This window comes from Quercus robur, chromosome 11 (assembly GCF_932294415.1).
Source record: "Quercus robur chromosome 11, dhQueRobu3.1, whole genome shotgun sequence".
Classification (NCBI taxonomy): Eukaryota; Viridiplantae; Streptophyta; class Magnoliopsida; order Fagales; family Fagaceae; genus Quercus; species Quercus robur.
In genome coordinates, this window is record NC_065544.1 from 30522555 (window position 1) to 30547936 (window position 25382).

The window sequence follows — 25382 nt, forward strand, 5'->3', positions numbered from 1 at the left end:
TTTACCAGTTGAATTAACTGAAATTCACGATATTTTATATTGGTTAAACAATAACAGTTTTCAATGTTCAAACAACATTACACATATTTTTACACATTTTTCTACCTACACATATTTCTAAAAAATATAAATAACGTTAAGAGAATATTACCAAACAAACTCTATATGTAGGGCTAAACTTAGTACTTACAAACTTTTTTACACAGTTTTAAATCCACTTCAAAAAGTACCTGACTTGAAATCATGATATTCATCTTAAAAATCACGATTTCAATTGCTTTTGAGAGTTTGTAATTTGTATAAAATTGTGTAAAACTGTTTGTGTATAATAAACATTACTCTGGTAAGAATGTGGACACTAAATTCCAACGGAAAAAATACTCATAATTTCAAACTTGGTTTTTTTTTTTTTTTTTTTTTTTTTTTTTTTTTTTTTTGGAGAGGGTTTTCAAACTTGGTATTGGTTGTTCACATCTTTTAAGTATGTCCACACTCATAGACTACCGACCATATAGATTACCAAGTTCAATGCCCCTTCCAATTGCATGTTAGAATTCTCTTCGTAAGTCCTGATTCCTAAGTGAAGTAGGTATAAACTACATTGCAGCAATTTTTCGGTGCATTTGGTATAATCTCTGGAACCCAAAGCAGTTTTATAAAAGGGATCCAGGACAGAGACGGTGGGTTTGTTAATGGCTCTCTAAATAGTTGTGGAAATGGTGCGAACTGCAAAACAAAGTTTAACCATAAAATGTTCTTGGGGTTGGATAAATGAAGAGTTCTCGTTTCAAGGCCATGATTTAAAGTTGAATAAATTTTAAGGTCTAAATTTTGTCATCTCATTTAAAATTGAATTATGGTAAAAAATTTAATTGTAGTTAAAGTAAACTAGAATTAATGATTGGCAAAATCTAAGCCTCAAAATCTAAGCCTCAAATTTATTTCCCATGGTCTCTTCCCTCATTGACCCGGCCACAAAATGGTGGAGAGTTGATGTTATTAGAGCAACCTTCCTTCCCTTTGAAGCTGAAACAATCCTAAAATTGCCTCTTAGTCAAAGCTTGCCTGAAGACAAATTAATTTGGATGGGGAACAGACGTGGGGAGTTCACTGTGAAGAGCGCTTACCACTTTGCCCACTGCTTGCTTGAAGAAAAGGATGTTGTGGGAAGCTCTATGGGAGATCCTCTCATGCCCCTTTGGAAGTGTTTGTGGCATCTCAACCTCCCTGCAAAGATTAAAATCTTTGCTTGGAGGGCTTGTGTCAATGGGCTGCCTTCCAAGGAAAAGTTGCGCTCCCGTGGCATTTTTACCAGCAATGTATGTCCGATTTGCAATGGGGGAATTGAATCTATTCATCATGCTTTATTACATTGTGAGTTTGCTTCCCAGGTTTGGAATCTTTGGTGTGATGGGCTGCAACCGATCCAAAGGAGCAATTGGGCTCTCCCTGATGTGGCCATGTTCATTCTTGCTCACAAGCCTTCTCAAGATCTTGAATTTTTCTTCACTGCTGCTTGGGCTATCTGGTATAACAGAAACAGAGTTGTTCATGAAGGCAAGTGCTTTTCCCCTTTACGGGTCTGGCAGATGGCTAGAAGTTCCATGGAGGACTTCTCTGATGCAGCAACCATTGATTTTTCTGCTCCTAGGCCGTCTCTTGCTGGTTGCTGGTCCCCTCCACCTCCTGGTGTTTTCAAGATTAATGTGGATGGTGCCTCTTCGGACCTTGATGGATCCTCTAGTATTGGAGTCATCTTTAGAGATTGCAATGGTGAAACTTTTGCTGCCCTCTGCAAACCTCTTCAGTCCCACTTCCCAGCGGAATTAACGGAAGTCCTTGCTTTGGAGCAAGGTATTTTGCTCGCCCAAGATTTGCGGCTCACTCATGTGATGTTTGAAAGTGATGCTTCCAATGTGATTGATGCTGTCAACGATTCTGCCTTAGGGACTCCATTTGGGCACATTATTCAGGACATTATCCAAGCCAAAGAAACTTTTTCTTTTTGCTCTTTTAGGCACCTAAACCGAGCTTCTAATTATGCAGCTCATGAGCTTGCTCTCTTTGCCCGTAGGAATGGATCTCATCATTTGTGGAAAGGGGTTACTCCCTCCTTTTTAGATTCAACTGTACAAGCAGATTTACTGCTCTATTAGTCCTGAACAGCAGGCTTCTTTCTGTAATCTCCTTCTTTGTTTGCAATTAAATCTTTGTTCCTTTTCAAAAAAAAAAAAATTTATTCAACTTTAAATCATGGTGTTGAAATGGACGCTCTCTATTCAAGTGAAATAGAGAGGATCCAAATCTGTTTTTGAGATTATTTCTAAACTCATTATTTGAAAAGTGATTAAGCTCTCTAATCTTTGTAACATGTGACCAGAAGAGTAGGCAAACAAAACACGATAACACTATCACCCTTCTTGTAAGTTGATTTTGGTTGTGTTATCCCAAAATGTTTCGTTTTATTGCTGATATAGTGATATGGGATCATATACATCTCGCTTGGGGTTTCCTTCACTTCCACCTTTTGTAGTCTTGTTTATTTGTTTCACTTTGGTTGGGTGAAAAAGGCAAGAATGGAAAATGAAGGATAAAAAATGGAAATTTGTTTATCCTACTCTTGTATAATATGGGTATAAGTATAACAATAAATTTATTAAAATTACATTTTCTATCATTTCACTTTTCTATCCTCGTTATGAAATACACGTTAGAGAAACTTGAAGCATTTGTTATCCTTCCATTTTTTTTTGTCATTTCTTTATTTTCTATCATTTCACTTTTCTATCCTCCCAACCAAACGGAAACAAAACTCCTTGCTTATATTATATAAAGGATCTCTCATTTTCTTTTGTAACTAATGTTTTGAATATAACATTATATAGAATGTCATTTAAAACTTTATAAATTATGTAGCATTAGATATATATTTTTGGATTGGAAGAAATAAGGGTTGGTCACTAAAATTGACCTACTAATCATGTTTAGTCCCTAAAGTTTCAAACTAGCATGATCGATCCCCAAAGTTAAAAAAGTGCAACTTCTGTCAATTTTCTTATCTAAGTGTCTAACTGAGCAATAAGGTGATATTTTTAAATGATGTAGTACCTTATTTTATATTTAAAATTATACAAAACTATATTTTGATCCAAACCCATTTAAAGTGGTCTCCTCACCCAATTCAAGCAAATTAGCCCACCCAATTCAAACAAATTAAGCAATTGCAAACCCAACACACTCAAATTCAAACATAGCAAACCCAAAGTAATCTGTTGGATTTTGATTAAGTAGAGAATTTATGGGTTTGATGCTTGTTTCCTTGCTGGTCTGGCTTGTATGATCCTACTGTAAAGAATCGTTCACTTTTTTTTTTTTTTTTCCTTTCTAAATGGTTGATTAAATGTGTGTATATGCAATGTTGTGTGTAGAATTAAGTATCATATAATTAAGGGCAAATTACAATAAATCCACTTGTGATTAGACATGTTTTTCACTTTGCCTACCTGTGGTTCAAAACTTAACACTTTGTCCACCTAAGGTTTGTTTTGTTAGAACTTTGTTATCTACTTCTATTAAAAATAAGGGTAAATATGTAATTTACTTTCCTTTTATATCTCTTTCCTCTCAAAACAAAATAATACATAAAAAAAACAAGAGAAATAAGATCTAAAAGCAAATTTGTAAATATTGTAAAGTTCTGCTTGAAGAGGTCACTATCTCTTGGTATGAACATTCTTGAGCCAGTCAATCCAAATAAAATTTTCATATTCACACAAATCCAAAAACAATTCGCAAGCTACACTTATATACATACGATAACCTTAAATTTAAAAAAAATCCTACACTTTCAAAAACTCACACACAAACAACCATCACCACCACACCGATCTTAGATCCATGGCCGATCCACTGCCGATCTCAGTTTCCACCTTTCTCTCTCTTCATCTCATCCAAGGAACCCATGGCCAAAGCTTCACTGGGTTTGTTGTCTTCTCTCTCTCTTCATCTCACACACACATAACTAAATAGAAGCCACCGCTGATCTCAAATCGGACTACGATGACTTTGTTTTTGCTTCGTGGGTCTCTTTTTTGTGTTTTTTTTGGGTTATGGGTTGATCTAATTTTTGTGTGGTAGTGGTGGTTGATTTGATTTTGGCAATGGTTGTGTGTTGTGGTTTGCGATTGGTTATGGGTTTTGAAGGTGGTTGTGGGTGGACGGGGGAGAGAGGGACAATAGAGAGAGACAAAATTGGGCATTTTGATAAAGATGTCAAACAATAAAGAAAAAGCTTTGGGTCTTCGGTTAATAGTTTCTGTGACTTAGAGCCAACTTATGCTGACTATATTAGAAAGGAAATGGGAAAGAAGGCTTGGCTTGTAGGAGTAGCATCATGTAACACAAATGTTACTGATAAGGCTGACAAATGGCTCAATTTGGTTCTTTATATTAGTTTTAGAAGCAAACCCAGTTTTGCTTTGGGACAGTTTGTGGAGATGCCTCATGCTATTGAGGCTTCCAACCATTCATTCATTTGGGTTGTTTGAAAGACCTTCAAAGACAGAACTCCATGTTGGAGGGAGTTTGTTATGGTGTGCCTATGATTACATTGCCTCTCTCTACTAGACAGTTCTTAAAGTTTTTATGTATTTGAAATTCTTTAGCAACTTTTTACCATTTTTACAAAAATGACATTTTTTTTTTTTATCTTGTTTACTTTTGTTTTTGTATGAATTTTTTTGTTTTGTTTTAAGAGGAGAGAGATATAAAAGGAGAGCAAAAATACTTATTTACCCTCGTTTTTAATAGAGGTGGGTAATGGAGTTCTAACACAGCAAATCTCAAGTAGGTAAAGCGTTAAATTTTGAACCACAGATAGGCAACGTGAAAATGGGTCTAACTATAGGTGGGTTTATTGTAATTTTCCCTATAATTAATTAGATCAGCTTAATACATATGAACGATATCACACTAATGTCCAAGCCTGTGAAGACAACCCAAATGTGGAAATGGTGTGGCATATGAATAGCAATAATTTAAGGATGGATTGCAAAATTAACCTGAAATTGGATAAAGCCAAAGCCAAGCTTGGTTGTTACGTGTAGAATTGTTTAGTTGTTAGTTGATAAGGTTTTTGTTGATAAGTTTTCCTAACCTTTAGGAAGAGATAGTATAGGAGAGAAAGATTAAAACTATTGTTAAAAAGTAAAGAGGAAGTAATCGGTTGTTTTAACAAATGCCTTAAATGCACCTGTTAATCGAACCCTTCAACCTAATTCATGACATACTGCTATGTCTGCAGCACACGTGGAAGAGGGAACAAGAGATGCAACTGAAGTTGGACTCTAGAAGTGGCCGAAGATAAAGCAGAGCAGCTGAAGATAAATGCCTCAAGTGTCGTATTTGAATTAATTGATAGTTTCGTATTTGAATTAGGATGTTGTCATTAGTTGTTGTTATCAATAAACTTCCTGGAGATAGGACTCATCTTATTATCTTGGATAGACTTAGCTATTAGGTTGGTTGTTATCTTTTTAATTGTGGTTATCCTTTTATTTGAGTTGGTCGTGGTTGATGTATTTAAACTAAGAGTTATGGAATAAGAGGCAAGCTGATAATATTTACAGAATTCCTTTCTTTTCTCTTTGTTCTTGGAGGGTTGTCGCCTCGAATACGACTAGTTATTTCTATTCATTCAACCGGGTCACAGCACATACAAAATTGTTTCTCACCCAAGAATACATATGACAAATATGAAATCTTGCCAGGCAAGCCAAAAACATAGGAGATGACATCAAAATTATAAGCTTTTTAGGCAAATATTAACACCAGAACTTTAATTGGCTAACACACACCATCTACGAAATACCATTTAAATTCATGTTCCACCATGCAAATAGTTCTATACCAAACCTAGATATTACTATGATAAGAAATCTTTAACTTATTTTGGCCATAGAGTTAGCGAAGCTAGTTTTGGGGTTAATTAAAAGCATAATAAAACATAAACTTTCTCCCTCAAGCATATTACTACTTGAGACAAAACAAAAATGAACCCTATCATTGTATCGGCATTCCTTGATGGAAGGGAAACTCTATATGTCACTCAAATGCCCATTGGTTCTCCTTCCGAACCTCTGGTTCTTCTTTTGGATTGTAATCATTCTTGATGTGGAATGTCTCACGAGTCTGTTGTGGAGTCTTTCCCTACATCATGTCTACCACATTCTTGAAAGTCAATTCCAATATCCCCTTAATGTTCAGATAGTTGGCCACCTAAAAATTGGAACAATAGGAACACCAATCCACCAAGTAGGACAATGAATACAAAATTAGAGAAGATTATGATATTGTCTTATAAACGAGTGAACAAAAATGAAATTGGTCAATACAAGATCCTACAAAGGGCATGCACACCACAAATACCAAAAGATACTAAAGCAAAAACTGCATCATAACATATAAAATACAAGAAATTCTAAGTTATAATCCTATAGTAGCCCTTTCTATAAAACCCGGCATCATACATTGTTTGCTTAGTTTCTTACAACATGGATGCACAACTACATATCAAGTAACAATGACAGTAAAGCGTAATCACTTCAAGGTTCTAAATACACTTTGTCAACAATCAAGAGCTAAGAGAACATCTTTTCTCATCATAAAACTAAATTCCTTTGATACCCAATAAGTAATCATGCATATTAAAAGTTTTAAACCAAAAGCAAATAGCACTGATATCACTATCAAACTGCTACCCATTGTAGCAAACAATCTTTTGTAATTGAAATGACATCTAGGAACAACAATTTATAGAACTTCTACCTCTCCATCAATATTTATTTTGTTCACTAATTATAACAAAATAACCATGAGCTCAACAACACCTAAACCAACAAACCCAACTATATCTCCGCAACCAAGAAAACAATTCATGAAACCACCATAAGACAACAAAATCATTAACAATATGACCGACAACATAGTTCCATAACATATGTATGCAGAACACAACTTAATGACATAGAAAAATATTGGAAGAGGCAGAGGCAGACCTCAAGATAATCAACATATCATCAAACAGAACATTCACCTTTTTAACTTATTTACCCAGCATTAAAACAGATAAAAGAACCCATCTTTTTCCTTCTCACCTCTTATTTTCTCAGCATCAAAACAACACATAATTAGTGATTTTTAAAATTAAAAAAAGAACTATTACTATATTTAAAAAAAAAAAAAAATCCATTCAATGCATAACCCCACAAAAAAGACACATACTAATCAAAGAAAAACAGTTAAAAAAAAAAAATGAAGGGCAAAATATCAATCAGCCCATTGAAAACCAAAAACAGAAAACCTTTTCATTTGAAAAGTAAAACATAACAAGACTCAAATTTCCTGTCTTTTTCCATTTCACCCTCCTGTTTTCTCAGCATCCAAACACAGATCTGGAACAAAAATCTTCTTTTTTTAAAACAACAAGAACAAAGATTGCATAACAAGCCCAAGGGCTAAAGTAGAATGAAGGGCAAAAGAAAACATTCTGCTCATTAAACCCCCCACCCCCCCAAAAAAAATACATAAATTAAAAAGCTTGTAATGGGTAAAGTTCCACTCTTTTTTTTTTTTTTTGATAGGTAAAAGAGCTAGTAATGGATAAAATTCCAATACTTATTGTTGGATCATTTTAATATTAAATAATTAAAATGAATAAATGTTACAACATAAATGTAAAGATGTGGGAGTGCATATGGAAGATGAGGAGTTAGTGAAAATGTTTAATCGCATATTGAAAAGGAGAGAGACTATTTATTCTTTTTAATTGTGGTGATTAATGGGATAATATGAATTGTTTCAGATATTGGGCTAGATACGTGCGCAAGGAGGAGGTGAAGGGTGGAGGTATCAAAAATGGAAATAAATCAGCCTCTTAGATCCTCAATAACCCACTTAATGGACTATCCGTTTGGGCCCTTTCGTTCTTCATAAACTCCTTATCTCACCATTAATTGTATAACTCCAGCCCATTAGATTAATATCTAACCATTAATATTGAAACATCCCACTACATCAGAATAATGGACCTAATTAATCAGATTAATCTAGATAGTAATTTCTTGAGGCCCATTGAGCTTATAAATAGACTCATTTAGACCCAATCTAAGTTACTAAAAAAAATACCCTAAAAAAAATATAGAGAGGTTCTTGGCAAGGAAGGGTGTTCTTTCTGGTGGAGCTTTAGGCTTGAACACTTTGTGCAAAGGTTGTTCTAACCATACGACACTTGTTGGACTGTTGTATCTTGGGGGAGACAAGTCAGAGAAGGTCTGCACTGGTTACAAAGTTTAGCCAACTAAAAGCTTGAATCTCCTTAAAAAGAGCGAGTGCCGCATCTCAGTTCAAATATTACTGTGTAATTTCTCTCTTTAAATAAATAATATTCAAAAGTATTATTCAGTTTCTCTTTATGTTATTTACAGCCCATCAGATTAATATCAAACAATTAATATTGTAACACCCACTACATCAGAATAATGGACCTAATTAATCAGATTAATTTGGGTAGTAATTTCGTAAGGCCCATTGAACCTATAAATAGACTCATTCAGACCCAATCCAAGTTACTAAAAAAAAATACCCTAAAAAAAAAATTAGAGAGGTTCTTGGCAAGGAATGGTGTTCTTTCTGGTGGAGTTTTGGGCTTGAACACTTTGTGCAAAGGTTGTTCTAGCCGTACGACACTTGTTGGACTGTTGTATCTTAGGGGAGACAAGTCAAAGAAGGTCTGCACCGGTTACAAAGTTTAGCCAACCAAAGGCTTGAATCTCCTTAAAGAGAGCGAGTGCCGTACCTCAGTCCAAATAGTGTTGTGTAATTTCTCTCTTTAAATAAATAATATTCAGAAGTATTATTCAGTTTCTCTTTGTGTTATTTTCATTATTATTGTGTTTGCACCAAAACTTTTTCTTTCTGATAACTAAAAAAGCTAGCAACAAGTAAAGTTCCAATCTTTTTTCCTTGCCACCCTTTTGTTTTCTCAAGATCCAAACAGGAACTCAAGAAAAGAAACCATTTTTTTCATTAAACTATAAACAAACCAAAAAAATCACAACATAAACAATCAATGAAAGAAGTAAAATAAAGCAGAAAGAATCGCAAAAGGGTACTTTGAAAAGGAAAGAAAGTTGTAGCACGGACCAGAATGAGATCAAAGATAGTGTTCTGATCAACCTTGATGGACTTAGTGTCCCATTCATTGAGTGGGTCTATAAAGAATCATGTTGCTGCATCATTTCAGAGAGCATCAGTTTAGAGAAAATCTAAGAAAGCTAAGGGCTACATCAGTGCTGCATTTGTTGTAGAGTAGTCTAGAAATGACTTGTAGTTAATTAATAGAGTTGTTAAACTATATGTAGCTTAGTATATAGTGATAGTTTTTAGACCCCTTAAACAATTGATTTAACCTAGGTAATTAGCCAAGTTGTTATTTAGTCCAATTAAACAAGTCTAGGTTATCACAATAATAAAGATCAAATCATGCAAAGCAGCGGAAAATAAATAACACAAGATATGATCACCCAGGAAACCAAACCGGTAAAAACCTGGGGAGGATTTGACCTAGCTATCCTCAAGGTAAACTTGAATCTACTATCTTGAAAGAATCGAATTTCATACAATAAGACTTACAAGCCCCCATGCTCGACTTCTTATTGCTACCAACCAGTAGAACTTACTGACACGACCACGTGCAAGCTCCGAATCCACGGACTCCTTCTTTCTTGGATTCACCACCAGATATAAGCACACCCGCTTGTGCTTTCTTTAAACTTCAATGGCAGCAACTGAATTGATCATCAAGGCGTAGATAAATCTTCTCCTTGAAACCCCTAAGTTTGTGTAAAGGAAAGCTCCTCTAGATCTCATAAGAGATTTACACAAACCGTAAATATGAGCAACACTAAAACGTGGCTAGGGTTTGCCTTTTATACTTAGGACAAATAAGAAACCCTAAAAACGTTTTAAAACACTTAGGGCTGAGTTGGACAAATCTGCAGAAAAACATTCTACCCAAGTTTCGATTGATCGAGCTTGTCTTTCGATCGATCGAGCCAGGCCGAAAGGCACAATGCTTCCTGCTTTAACTCGATTCCAACTTTACATAAAATCACAACTTTGAGCTAAACTAAAAACACTTCTAAAACATTGTTTTGATCATGGTTTGCCAACAATACAAATTAGAGTTCTAAATACATAAAATCCTAAGATTTTAGAACCTAACAAACTCCCCCTTTGGCAATCCGTGACAAAACACAACTAGAAACTCAAAGTTTACAAAATAAAAAGCCCTTTTCAAAATAATGCTCATAAAACAAATTCAATTTTAACTACTATCCATCAGTTGCAAGTGTAGACAGCAGCTCAATTGAATCAACCTGTATATTTCCTGAAACACTAAACAAAATGCATAACCGCATGTGTGGAAACAATACAAGTAAACAAATTAACTTCTTGATTTCAAACAACACACAAATAAAGACAAATATCAATGAATAACTCATAAATATAAATCAATAAGCAGTTTGAAACAAGAAACATATAAAGTTCCAACAAAACATAAAACTCCCCCTAACATGAATATCCCATCAAAAACATGGCAAGAGCTAAAAATGTAAAGTACAAAGTGAAGCACCTAGATACAATCTAAACTCCACAAGCTCCAACCAAAATAAATAAAACTCCCCCTGAAAGCAAAAACTCTACAAAGTACTCCCCCTTTTTGTGACGGAATGCCAAAGGGCAAACAGAATCCATCATCAAAAGGGAGGTGGTCTAAACTGTGCCAACTCCGTACGCAAGGCACAGATCTCATCGAGCATGTCCACCAAAATCTGTCCATGAGCTGCCTGAATGGTCAAGACATAATCCAACGTGCGACGAATGTCTGAATCATCCGTAGCAGTCGGTGGAGGAACATCATCATCAGCAACAGCACCTAAAGTCTCAGCAGCATCAACACCTGTAGAAGAGGGAGGAGGGGGAACACCACTAGATGACACACCTCTAGGACGAGAAGGAGCAACTCTCAAGTGAGCAGCCCTCTGACAAAGAAAGGTGGCACCTATGGGAGCAACAACATGAACAGGCTCACTAGACGGAAAACTATCTAAACCTAAAAAGAGCAAATCTATTGTGATTAGTTAGCTAATTCATATTGTATATAAGCAGCAATACTTGTAATCTATTCAATGCAATACACAAATTTTCATTTGGTGTTTTCTCCCTAGAATATTCTTTCTAAGAAAACCATAGAAACTCTATTTCTTTTCATGGTATCAGAGCTTCATTAATGGCTTCTTTTGCTAGTTCTCCATCTTCTACAACAATAGGATGAACCTCGAGTTCTTCAATTACTCATGGTGTTAATCCTTCTTTGCTACTCTTGTCAAATATGGCAAGTATGGTTACTGTGAAGCTTGATTACAACAATTATATGGTGTGAAGACACCAAATCGAAGTGATTTTGGTAGCATATTCAATGATCAATTTCATTGATGATGATGATCATGCACCAGATCCTTTCCTTAAGGATAGCTCAGGAAACTTTACAACTGAAGCTAATTTAGAGTTCTTTCAATGGAAGAGTCGTGAACAGGCCTTGTTCACTTTCCTCAATTCAACACTCTCTCCATCAATCTTGGCTCTCACTGTAGGCCAAAAGTCTGGAAGAGGAGTTTGGAAAGTTATTGAGAAAAGGTTTGCATCAGTGTCACGATCTCACATTCTCAATTTGAGAAATGAGCTAATGAGCATCAAGAAGGGCTCAGAATCTATGGATTCTTTCTTCCAAAGAATTAAAGAAATCAGAGATAAGCTTGGAGCCGTAGCAGTCTATGTTAATGAAGAAGAGCTAATTCATCTAGCTCTTAAAGCCTTACCATCAGAGTATGATGCATTTTGCTCTATAATCAGAACTAGGAATGATGTTCTCACACTTGAAGAATTGAACACACTCTTAAATGCTGAAGAAAGATCAATCAAGAAAAGGTCAGATTTCAGGGATTCTACATCCTTGGCTATGGCAGTCAATCACTTTAATCAAGGTTTTACAAGAGGTAGAGGCAAGAATGGTAATAATAGAGGTCGTGGAAATGGCAGAGGTGGCAATAAATATCAGTTTTCTGGTGGTTACAACAATCAATTTTCAGGTCATGGTCAATTTCACAATAGCAATAATCAAGTCAGTGATCATCAATTCACTTCTTTTCCACAGATCAAGTCCAATTCTTCTCAGGGACAGAAAGTTGCTTGTCAAATATGTGGTAAAAATGGTCATTATGCTTTGGTCTGCTACCATCACATGAATTTTACTTACCAAGGTAGGCATGCTCTAGCTAAACCTGCCTTCATGGCTGCAAGATTAATGGCTGCAACTACAAGTGCAAATCGGAATCCAAATTGGTTAATAGACACTGGTGCTTTTGATCATATCATACCAGACTTGTCTCAGCTTTCCCTTGGACAGCAACCTACAACTAGTGAGTCTATAACAGCTAGCAATGGGCAAGAATTACTAGTAACACACATTGGAAATGGTAAGCTAATCACTCTTTCTCACAACTTCTGTCTAAATAATATACATAGGGTTCCTTAAATTGCTTCAAACTTGTTATCTATACACAAATTGTCTTCAAAATAATGCATTTTTTATTTTTATTTTTTATTTTGATGCAAATCAATTCTCAATTCAAGATTTGCCTATAGGGAAGGTCCTTTATCGAGGGCTGAGTAAGGATGGAGTCTATCCTATACCTCCTTTTGCTTTTCTGCCTTCATCATCTTCTTCTCATGTCAGTCCTAGTGGCTTTGCTACAGTGTCTACTCAGACTTTGGCACAATAGGCTTGGACACCCTTGTACAAATGTTTTAAATTCTGCTATGTCAAACAATCCTTCTGTCAAGCTTTCTACTGTTAGTGATATCTGTTCTAAGAATACTTCTTGTATAAGTGCTAAAATGCACAAACTTCCTTTACAAAAGCATGTATCTAGTACTGAATATCATTTTCAATTAGTACATTCTGATGTATGGGGCCTTGCTCCTGTGACTCTTGTTCTTGAACAAAGATTTTATGTGATTTTTGTTGATGACTTTACTTGTTTTACTTGGTTGTTTTTGTTAAAACATAAGTCTAATGTGTTTAAGTTATTCTTGCATTTCAAGTCCTTTGTTGAAACTCAATTGAATGGTAAAATCAAGACCTTAAGGTCTGATGGAGGTGGTGAGTTTGTTAACAACGATTTCAAGTCCTTTTGTTTGGAGCATGGGATTCAACATTAACTCTCTTGTCCATATTCCCCTCAGCCAAATGGTATTGCTAAGAGGAAACATAGGCATATTGTTGAGAGTGGATTATCTATGCTTCACCACTCTAATCTTTCTCTTTCCTATTGGTCATATGCCTTTAGTACTGCAATTTATCTTATTAATAGAGTTCCTTCTTCTGTTTTGAATTTTATCTCACCTTGGGAAAAGTTGTATGATCACAAACCACCTCTTCATGCCTTGAAAACCTTTGGTTGTGCCTATTACCCTTTCTTGAAGCCTTACAATTCTCATAAATTTGATCCTAAGTCTAGACAGTGCATCTTCCTTGGTTATCCTCCACAATCCAAGGGTTATATCTGCTTGGATGCTCTCATAGGTAGAATTTACATTTCACGTCATTATGTGTTTGATGAATCTATATTTCCCATCTATCCAGTTTCTAATTCTGAGTCATCTATTTTATTTTTTGCTACTCCTTCTCCTTCCTTTGATGTCTGGCTTTCTTCCTTGATTCCCAGTTTTACTCTTGTTCTATCTAACTCTAGTCCTAACACTCACTCTAGTTCTACTCTGTCTAACTCTAATCCTTCTTCTATGCCTGTTCTTTCTCATGATACTCTTCTTGTTCAATCTGTTTTATTTGTTTCTAATCCTATTGTAAGTCTTGTTGTTGGTTCCACTTAGTCTATTTCTGGTTTTATCTCAAATCCCACTAGTTCAAATCAAGAACTTGTACCTTTGTCCACAAATTCACGTCCTATGCTTACTAGGTCCAAGAATGGTATTTTCAAGCCTAAAGCTTTTGCTGTTCAGGCTGATTATAATTGTACTAAGCCTCCATCTTACTCTATACCAGCTAAGTTTCCTCATTAGGTTGAAGCAATGGATTCTGAGTTTACCAGTTTGCAACAACAACATACTTGGACTTTGGTTCCCTTACCACCAAATAAGAATGTTGTGGGATGTAAGTGGGTGTACAAGGTTAAGAGAAATAGTGATGGGAGTATTGCTAGATTTAAAGCTAGGCTTGTTGCCAAGGGTACTTGCAGCAGTATGGTTTAGACTATGTTGAAACTTTTAGTCTAGTGGTCAAGCCTACTACTGTAAGGATAATTCTAGCTTTAACAGTTCATTTTGGTTGGTCCTTAAGGCAATTGGATGTTTCCAATGCTTTTCTTCATGGGGTGTTGCAGGAGAAGGTTTACATGAGTCAACCACCTGGGTATAAGGATCATTCTAAGCCTCATCATATTTGCTTGCTGCATAAGGCCGTTTATGGTCTTAAGTAGGCTCCTATGGCTTGGTTTGACAACTTTTCCACTCAGCTTTTTCACATGGGATCCCAGGCTTCTTGTATAGATAGTAACTTGTTTATTCTCATTCATTCAGTCCATGTCGTTTACTTGCTTCTATATGTGGATAACATTATAATTACTGGCAACCATGCTACTTTTGTTGCTGAGATTATCAAGCAGATTAGTGTCTCTTTTGCTCTCAAGGAATTGGGTCTTATAAGTTACTTATTGGGCCTGCAAATTGAGTACATTGATGATGGAATTTTTGTGCATTAGTCTAAGTATGCCAAGGACTTATTGTCTATGTTTCATATGCTAGATAGTAAGCCCTATTCTAATCCTTGTGCTCCTAATCATTCTCATGTTCCTTCTGCCAGTCCTCTCCTCTCTAAACCCATTACATATAGAAGCCTTGTATGGGCTTTGCAATACTTAACATTTACTAGGCCAAACTTGTCATTTGCAGTTCAACAGGCATGTCAGTTCATGAGTAAGCCTTCTTAGCATCATCTCATTGCTACTAAAAGAATTTTGAGGTATTTGAGTGGTACTCTTCACTTGGGCATTCATTTTAGGTCTCGTCCTCTTCATCTTTCAACATATTGTGATGCTGATTGGGCTGGGGATCCCATTGCTAGAAGGTCTATTACTGGAATGGTTGTACGTTTAGGAAATTCACCCATTACCTGGTTTCCTAAGAAGCAATTGAGGTTGAGTACAAGTCCCTTGCTATCACCACTACAGAGTTATATTGGTTGAGGATGCTTCTCAAAGACTTAGGAATTTATTTGTATCATCCTACAATTTTGTGGTGTGATAATGTTTCAGCCCTTGCTTTAGCTTCTAATCCTATTTTTCATGCCAGAACTACACACATTGAAGTTGACTACCACTTTATTCAGGAGAAAGTTTTGAATAGAGATATGATTATCAAATATATCTTTACTTTGGACCAATTGGCTGATTTGTTTACAAAGAGCACACCTTCTCCTCAGTTTCATGCTCTTTCATTCAAACTCATGGGCCTTCCTCCCCTTCATTTGAGGGGGGATGTAAAGAATCATGTTGCTGCATTAGTTCAAAGAGCATCAACTCAAAGAAAATCTAAGAAAGCTGTTAGGTTCTAAAAGTTTAGAACAATTGGCAAATCGTGAACACAAACTTGTCTAGATATAGATCTTAGAGTCTATAGGTATTATTAGACAATGCTCAAAGTGATTCAAGTCAAGATTCAAGAACATACAAGCTGCAGGAAGAAGATTTCATAATCTGTCTGGTTCGATTGATCGAAAGACAGACTCAATCGATCGAAAGTCGTATTTGCAGAATTTTAATTAAGCCCAAATAGCAGTTCAAGCCCATTTAGGATTAGGATTAGAGAGAAAAGAGTGTGCCTCTTTTGTATTTAGGGTTTTGTTTTTAAAAATCTCTCTTATGTCTTTTACCTGTGCTATTCCTTGAAGAATCTCAAGATCCTGTATTGTAGAAGTTGCTACTTTCTCTAGTCATCAAAGGTGCTGATGATCTAAATCTTCAAGGGTGGTCTTGGAGTCATAAACATGAGAGTTTGTGTTGCTAAACCTTTGAGTGGGATCTCAAAGTCACAAACGGGGGTGTTTGTGTTTTGCAAAGGCCAAAGAAAGAAGGAGTATGTGGATTCGGAGCTTGCACGTGGTTGTGTCAGTAAGTTCTACTAGTGGGTAGCAATAAGAAGTCGAGCGTGGGGACTTGTAAGTCTTATTGTATGAACTTCGATTCTTTCTAGTGGATTTTCTTTTTACCTTGAGGATAGTTAGGTTAAATCCTTCCCAGGTTTTTTACCGGTTTGGTTTTCCTGGGTTATCATATTGTTGTGTTATTTATTTTTCCGTTGCTTTGCATGATATGATTGTTTGATTGTGATAACCTAGATTTGGAATTTGGACTAATTAACAACTTGACTAATTACCTAGGTTAATCCAATTGTGTTTTAAGGGGTCTAAAAACCAACAAGTGGTATCAGAGCAAGTTGCTCTTTTGTTTTAGATCTTTTGATCTAAGAGCTGATCCTTGACCCCTGTTGTCATGGATAATTTGAAGTGTCTTTCTGATCATGTTTCTACTCATGCTTATGTTGATTTTATTGATGCCTGTGAAACTCTTCGTAAGGAATTATTGAAATCTATGAAAATTGCTAAGAAATTCAAGGAAGAGTTAAAATTGGCTAATCTTGAAAAAGAGGAATTGGTTATTAGATTAGATGAATCTAATAAAAAGAATGAATTTTTGAGAAATCAAATTTCCTCTCAAGATGAAAAGCTTGGAACAAGAGTTAGTTGAATCTAAAGCTAAAATTGAAAATTTGACTTGTACCAAGTCTGTTGTTGATAATAGAAGTGTTTCTGTTTCTCTTAAGCCTAAAACTGAGAAAGTTTATATCCCTCATTTCAAGAGGAATAATAAAGAAAAGGCTTATTTTGCTAGGTTAGACAAAGGTAAAAGTTCTGATGTTGACGCTGAAGTTTCTAAACCTAAGTCTAAACCTATTGTTAGAGAGCATAATAAATCTATTTTTGTGCCTACCTGTCACCTTTGTGGTGTTGTTGGTCATATTAGACCAAATTGTTCTTTGTTGAGGCAAGAACCAAAGTCTGTGACCGGAAACCCCACTAGGAATACTGATGTTCCTAAATTTGTTCTTGTCTGCCATTTTTGTGGTGTCCGTGGTCACATTCGTCCTAATTGTCATAAACTGAAATTTAAGCATTCTATGTTTCAATCTAGGATATGTGATGATATTTCTCCTACCATAAGTCTAAATAAATTGTTTCATATTCTTTTGAAAAATTTGAGCTTGTTGCCTTGTGAAAGGAATTTGCAGGATTTCAGTTTTTTTCAGAAGATTGGTGCAATCCCTCAAATACACTCTGCTTCTCATGGATTTTCACCTACAAAGCCGAAGACTTGTGCTGTATGGGTGAGAAAAGATTCTCTAAGGTGAGTGTTGCTGACTTGTCCCTGATTTAATTCTTTCAATTCTTTGTGGACATGTTTTGTTTTTGTTGTTTTGTTTTTTAGTTTTTTTTATTAAAAAAAAAATACAAAAACATTGAAAAATTTGAAAAAAGAAAAAAATATTTTATTTTGTGTCTAGTTTTATTTTTCTTGAGGATTACATGAGTTATGATATTTCTCTCTTGATTTAAAACATGCTTGACATTGTGGAGAAACTTGAATAGTATGTGTTAAATAAGTGCTAAGATATTTCTAATTTTGTGTGAGTATGTACTAGTTTGTACATGTACTCATGGGTTAATTAAGAAATTGATATTTCTTGTTTGTGTACCCTCTATAACTTAGTTAAGCACTGTTATGCATTGCATTTGCATTGTTCATTTAGCATAATGTGTGTTTTTTGTTTTTGGTCATAAATTTTTTAAAACCAAAAAGATTTTTGTGTTTTGTATTTCACATCTTGGATTTATAATTAAGGATTGACCATATTATCTTTACATAACAAGTTTATGTACCTTGTTTAGCTTTTATGAGCTTACTTATTGCATTTTACTAGTTGAAACTTTGTAGTGCATGTTGTGTGGGAAAGATGTTTATGGTTTTGATCACTTTGTTTTGATCTTGAAGTCACATGTCTTTGACTGTCGGACTTGAACCTTTAGAGAAAGGCATAAATAACCATCTCACCACTATTCACTAGCCAATCATGAACACCTTAGTGCATATCATAAGATTTCGTGCTCGAGAAAGTATAGCACATGCACAAAAAAAACATAAGGTGTAGCCTCGATTATAAATGCTAAAATTGGTGTGCACTATTAGGCTTGATGCCAAAATCACATAATTAAAATTGGTGCGTACATTATCCTGGCCTTTTAATAAGTTTCTGAATGAATTAAAATTGGTGTGTATATATGAGGCATAAATTCAAGAAACTTACATGATTGCAAGCTTGTTTTCTAGGAGATGTGGGAGTTATATGATTTAATTCATTTGGTGATAGTCTCTTTCAAATTCTATGTGATGAATTTTGTAGAAATTGTGATTGATTTCTATTTGCATATCACCTCACATGTTTTTCAAGCTTTTGCTAGTTCCACACACTACACAAGTTACTCTTTGCTAAACTTGGTACATTATATTGTGTGTGATCTTGTTGTGGCCATTTAAGATTAAAGTTCCTTGATTTTGATGCAAAATGTGCTTAATGTTTGAGTTTTTGAGGACAATTGGTTGAAAAACTTGTTTTTGGAAGATCTAGATTGAATTCAAGTGTTTTTTTTTTTTAAAAACTTTTAATCTCATACTCATGCATTTCATTCATGAAATATTGTGCTTTGAGGAGTTTCTGCATTAAATTACTCTGTTTTTTCAAAAATTTGATTTTTCCATGCATCATTTATGTTTAGGATTCACATGCATTGCAGTGTTTTCTGTATCCATCTTGCAGTTTTGCAGTCATATCTCTCATTGTTTTCACACATAACATGCATACACTTTGCTAAATTAGGTACTCAACTTGATTTAAAAATTGATTGATTAATTTTTGAGTTATGTACTTTCTAGTATATGCTATTTTTATGTGTGAATTGTAGAAAATTATTTTCTTAAGAGATATGATGAATAATCAATGTGCCAATATTTTCTCTATTCATGCAACTGTTTATGGGTCACATAGTGCCATGTTTGCCTTTTATTGAAAGAGAGAATATTTTTTCTTCATGTGTATCCTCAACTTAGTTTTTTTAAAACTTGGTTTGTGTCTTTTTCTTTATCCCCAACCCCTTTATTTTTCCTCAAAACTGTTTTTCCCAAAACTTGTTTTGTTTTTTCCTATTTTTATAGGGGGAGAAATTTTTTTTAACCTTTGTGGTTCTTAGGGGGAGTTGTTGCTCTTCATAGGGGGAGTTGTCTCTATTTTCTCTTACTCTGTTGCGTATGTTTTCTGTCTACCTTCTGATTAGGTAGTCTTTGTTAATACATGACAAAAAGGGAGAGACATAGATGACCTGTTTGCTTTGTTTAGGGGGAGAATATAAAAACTTTTTGATGTATCTAACTTAGGGGGAGAGTTAGAATTTACTTTTGTTTTTTATATTCTGTTTCATATTATTATTTATATGTCTTTCTTTCCACACATGCGGTGATGTGTTTGTTGAGTGTTTCAGGAAAGACAGGTGCATTCTGATCAAGACCTTCTACCTCTTCTTGCAACTTCTAGGTTAGGAGTCTTAGATTGGGATTTGTGATGTAATTGGGCATTTTATTGTATTGGGTTGTTCTTGTATTTGAGCATTTCATTTTGTATGAAAGTTTTGTCACAAATTGCCAAAGGGGGAGTTTGTTAGGTTCTAAATGTTTAGAACAATTGGCAAATCGTGAACACAAACTTATCTAGATATAGATCTTAAAGTCTATAGGTATTATTAGACAATGCTCAAGGTGATTCAAGTCAAGATTCAAGAACATACAAGCTGCAGGAAGAAGATTTCATAATCTGTTTGGTTCGATTGATCGAAAGACAGACTCGATCGATCGAAAGTCGTATCTGCAGAATTTTAATTAAGCCCAAACAGCAGTTCAAGCCCATTTAGGATTAGGGTTTTTAATCTACTTCTCCCAGTATATAAAGGAAACCCTAAGCACGTTTTTATGTGGTTTTTTAGAGAGAAAAGAGTGTGCCTCTTTTGTATTTAGGGTTTTGTTCTTAAAAATCTCTCTTATGTCTTCTACCGGTGCTATTCCTTGAAGAATCTCAAGATCCGGTATTGTAGAAGTTGCTGCCTTCTCTAGTCATCAAAGGTGCTGATGATCTAAACCTTCAAGGGTGGTCTTGGAGTCACAAACAGGAGAGTTTGTGTTGCTAAACCTTTGAGTGGGATCTCAAAGTCACAAACGGGGGTGTTTGTGTTTTGCAAAGGCTAAAGAAAGAAGGAGTCCGTGGATTCGAAGCTTGCACGCGGTCGTGTCAGTAAGTTCTACTGGTGGGTAGCAATAAGAAGTCGAGTGTGGGGGCTTGTAAGTCTTATTGTATGAACTTTGATTCTTTCTAGTGGATTTGCTTTTTACCTTGAGGATAGTTAGGTTAAATCCTCCCCAGGTTTTTTACCGGTTTGGTTTTCCTGGGTTATCATATCGTTGTGTTATTTATTTTTCCGCTGCTTTGCATGATATGATTGTTTGATTGTGATAACCTAGATTTGGAATTTGGACTAAGTAACAACTTGGCTAATTACCTAGGTTAATCCAATTGTGTTTTAAGGGGTCTAAAAACCAACAAAAGCTAAGGGCTGAATCAGTGCTGCATTTATTGTAATGTAGTTTAGAAACGACTTGTAGTTTATTAATAGAGTTGTTAAACTGTATGTAGTTTAGTATATAGCTTTAAGTGTTTAGTTAGTTACACTGTTAGTCCACATTTTGCTATTTTATTGGACACTAAGGAATTCTGTTAGAGTTGAGTATTTGGTGCCTAATCTGTTATGATTAGTTAGCTAATTTAGATTGTATATAAGCAGCAATACTTGTAATCTATTCAATGTAATACACAGATTTTCATTTGGTGTTTTCTCTCTAGAATATTCTCTCTAAGAAAACCATAGAAACTCTGTTTCTTTTTAGGTCAATGGTACTGTTGGAAGTGTAAGAGGTCACAAAGGGCTTAAACTTGCTAGCCTCTTTGTGCTTCTTGCAGTACTCAATGACCCGTGAAAGAATGCCACTCGAGACGTTTGGCAATGGTATCTCATTGTTGGCTCAGCCATCTTCGATTGTGTGCTTTATGGTCTGTGACTCCATAGCCACTCTCTTGTCCACCTCAAAGGACTCGCTATCTTAGCTTTTTAGGGTCACCTTCTTCGTGGTCTCATTCTTGTTCTCCTTGTCACTCACCACCACTCTTGTTGATGACGACACCATTGTTGTTTTTGCATAGAGAGAGAGAGAGAGAGAGAGAGAGAGAGAGAGAGAGAGAGAGAGAGAGAGAGCTATAGTGTTGTGATGAGAAGGTGAAAGAGTGAAGGACAAAGTATTTTTAAAGAAGAGGCGTGGGGCATAAGAAACTGAGGTGGTGTGGTTTTTGTTTTATGTACTTAAGACTAATCATTTCTTCTCTTGGATTTGGAGTTTTTCCTTTGTAGCATAGGATTTTTAAAAATTGAATTATTTTAAAGTTCTGTTAGCCTCACTTTTATGAAAAATTAAAGAAATTGTTAAAATATTAATTACATTTTTTTTTCCTATAAATTCTTTAAAAAAAAATAGTTTATTAACATTTCTCTTATTTTATTTGAGAAGAAAGGAGTGCACGTCCAATCTATCGACTTAACTCAACCCAACGTTTTTATTTGGATTTCGTGTATTGGTGAGTTAGGTTGAGTTGAAATTTTATATTAAATCTTGGATTGGGTCAGGTTTAGTTGAAAAACCATCTAATTTGACTCATGCACACTCTAAGGGAAAAGGAAAAAGAAAGGAAGATTTAAAAAAAAATAGCATGCTAAATTTATTCTTTTGTTAAATATGATAGCATGCTTTATATATATATATATATATATATATATAGAGAGAGAGAGAGAGAGAGAGAGAGAGAGAGAGAGAGAGAGAGAGAGAGAGAGAGAGAGAGAGAGAGAGAGAAGGGAGAGGGAAAGGAGTTCTAATACAAAGGCACACTACGACTCAACTCAAAGTCATGGTAACTTTTAAGGGAGGGTGGGGCAATTATATATATATATATATATATATTTAGTTAAATATGATATCATATGTAATGTTGGTACTACTTAATGTGATAATGGAACCATCAAATGTGAGAAAAAAATGGAACTATTGAATGTGACAAAAGTACGGTCACATGCGATGTTGGTACTGCCCAATGTGACGATGAAACTGTTAAATGTGAGTAAAAATTAAAGTACCACCGAATATGAGAAAAGTACGGTAAAATAAGATGTTAGTAGTACCCAATGTGACAATGGAACCATCAAATGTGAGAAAAAAATAAAGGAACCACCGAATGTTATGATGGTGGTGGTAGTCTTTTTTCTCTCTTCTAGATCTGGTTTTTTGGGGTGGTTTAATGGTTTATGCTCATTTAGTGGTGGTTTTGGGGTGGTTATACCCATGTCGGAAACAAGTTTAATGTAATAATAATTTTATGAAACAAAATTGCATAGACACTTTAGTTGGGGTGGTTATACCCGTGTCGGACACAGTCATTTGGGACACTTCCACACACGTGGATCTAATGAAAATTCCTAAAAAACATAAAACCTAGTGTAGTCACCTTGATTGATGATTATTTCATACTGGATTTGTAGTTTCAATTCAAGTTGATGGTGTTATAAAAAAATGCCAACCCCTAAGCTCGTCCATATGGCTCATCCCAAGGAAATGATGGGTGACATATGGCTTATTCGTCCAAGGTAAGCTTGACCGTCCACAACGTTAGTTGGACGAGCTTCACTCATCCTGAACATGTTATGGCTGTTCCTATTTTCTTGTCAAGCTACAAACCACTCCCCCAATCAACGGTTATGGAAGTCAGACCCCAAAAATGAAACTTCCTTGGTGGTTAGGGAAGTTAACTCTGAATCCTTCGAACTCTACAATGGTAGGAGAGGTAATTGCCTCTGACAAGCACTATATAAGAGTTCTTTTACGGGAAGGTAAGGCATTCGGACATTATTTTCCATACAACTTGGAATTCTAAGAATACTAACTTTACCATCGGAGGATTCTTGACCGGTCTTCCCTAGTCTCCTCTGACATTGTGTTCATCTTTTCAAGATATTCCAAGTAACACAGATCAACGCTCGAAACATTCAGCCTTACTGATTTCCTTGTGTTCATTAGTTGGCGCTATCTGTGGGGAAAGTTTTTGTTAGATTTTATCTGAGTTCTACAATTTCTTTCACTGACAAAAAAGGCTATAATGGTTCAGACTAGATCGAGGGCTACCAGCCTAGGCCATCAAGAAGGTAGGGGTGCTTCTAGCCATCCCCATTGCGATCGTTAATCTGCACTTGCCATGCAACCATCCTCTATTCATGTGCAATCCAAGGCAGCCACTATGGCAGAGTTAACTCACCAGAACCAAGAATTGACAAGGGAGATTCATCTTAGGAGGCAACGACATGAGACATATGGGGAAGAACAAGACCAGAGCTATGGAGATGGAAGAAGTGTTGTACTTGAAAGTCAATTAAGGGGCACCACATCAAGAAGAGTGCCACATTTGGAGAGAGAGAGATCGACTAGATGAGGAAGGTTATGGATGAGATGAGGGAGAACATGAGAAGAACAAATCTTGTAGAGAATCTAGTTCACCGTACAAATTCCCCTTTCACGGCTTCCATTAATGGTCATCCCTTGCCTCCAAAATTCAAGATGCCTTCTTGGATTCATATGATGGAGCGCGTGACCCATTTGATCACATTGCTACTTTTAAGATTACAATGCACCTTCAGGGGGTCCCTGATGAAATTATATGTAGAGCCTTCCCTACCACCCTTAAAGGTCCGGCACGAGTGTGGTTCAGTAAAATACTCCCGAATTCGGTAAGTTCTTTTGAAGAGTTGAGCAAGTTGTTCGTTAATAACTTCATTAAGGGACAGAGACACAAGCGTTCTTCGTCCAGCCTATTGACCATAGAACAGGAGGAGAATGAAAGCTTGCGGTCCTTTATTACTCGCTTTAACAGGGAAGCCTTGATGGTAGACGAGGTGGATGATAAGCTACTACTGGCGGCCTTTCATAATGGGGTTAATTCTGATTTATTCATCCACAAGCTTTATGGGAAGGAGCTCCAATCCATGACTAAACTCGTCCATTCAGCCCAGAACTTTATGAATGTAGAAGACGCGATCATAGCCAAGAAGAGGAAAAGAGCTGAAAGAATGGAAGCAAACCCCATGCGCCACTCCGAGTAAGTCCCTCGTCCAAAAAAGGGACGGACGGAAGATAAAAAGGACCGGGATGGTAAGAGGGTTGGTCCTTCAGCACAGAGTCAACAATACACGCAACTAAACATACCTCTCGAGTAGGTCCTTATGCAAATCAAGGACGATCCTTCCTTGAAATGGCCAGAGAAAATGAAGGGAGATCCCAATAAGCGCAATAGAAACAAATATTGCCGCTTCCATAGAGACCATGGGCATGACACAGACGAATGTTATGACCTAAAATAGTAAATTGAAAATCTTATAAAACAAGGAAAGTTGAGAAATTTCCTTGGACGAGAGCATAAGGATGAGAAGTTGAAAGGGAAGGTAGAAGAGTCGTCGTGCCCCTCGCTTGGAGAGATGAGAGTTATTATAGGAGGAAGCTCAGCTAGTCAATCGTCCAAGTCCAGGAAGACGTATCTAAAAGTAGTGCAGAATGTTTAACTCTCTGGACAATCTCCAAGGACGACAACCATAAACGAGCAAGCAATCACATTCACGGACTCGGACACTGAAAGAGTTCACCACCCCCATGATGATGCCATTGTTACTACTTTGCTAATTGCTGATTATACAACTAGAAGGGTGTTGGTGGATAACGGAAGTTTAGCAGATATTTTATATTACCCTACCTTTTAGCAAATGAGGCTCGGACGAGACCAACTTCGTCCAGTAAACTCACCCTTGGTAGGATACGGTGGAATGAAGGTGCAGCTTGTAAGCACTGTCATACTACCTATCATGGTGGGGGCATACCCACAACAGGTAGCTAGGGACTTGAATTTCTTGGTAGTGGATTGTTCATCCTCCTATAATGCCATAA

The 25382-nt window shown here is 35.9% G+C and overlaps 1 protein-coding gene across 1 annotated transcript; it reads left to right on the top strand.

Annotated features, from left to right (window-relative positions):
- The first annotated feature begins 11539 nt into the window (after positions 1-11539).
- Positions 11540-14900, top strand: LOC126704943 (uncharacterized). Its single transcript, XM_050403921.1, has 6 exons — positions 11540-12596; positions 12754-12851; positions 13366-13986; positions 14203-14385; positions 14523-14607; positions 14719-14900. Exons 1-6 carry the CDS (start codon positions 11540-11542, stop codon positions 14898-14900), a joined length of 2226 nt encoding a protein of 741 aa, XP_050259878.1.
- The last annotated feature ends 10482 nt before the right edge of the window (positions 14901-25382 follow it).

Bases quoted from the DNA above. Each gene is read 5' to 3' on its own strand.
- LOC126704943 (XM_050403921.1), top strand. From the start codon at position 11,540: ATGATCAATTTCATTGATGATGATGATCATGCACCAGATCCTTTCCTT. The intron at 13,987-14,202 runs GTAAGTCTTGTT...TTTCCTCATTAG, and splicing joins TATTTGTTTCTAATCCTATT to GTTGAAGCAATGGATTCTGA. The intron at 14,386-14,522 runs GTTTAGACTATG...GGGGTGTTGCAG, and splicing joins AGGGTACTTGCAGCAGTATG to GAGAAGGTTTACATGAGTCA.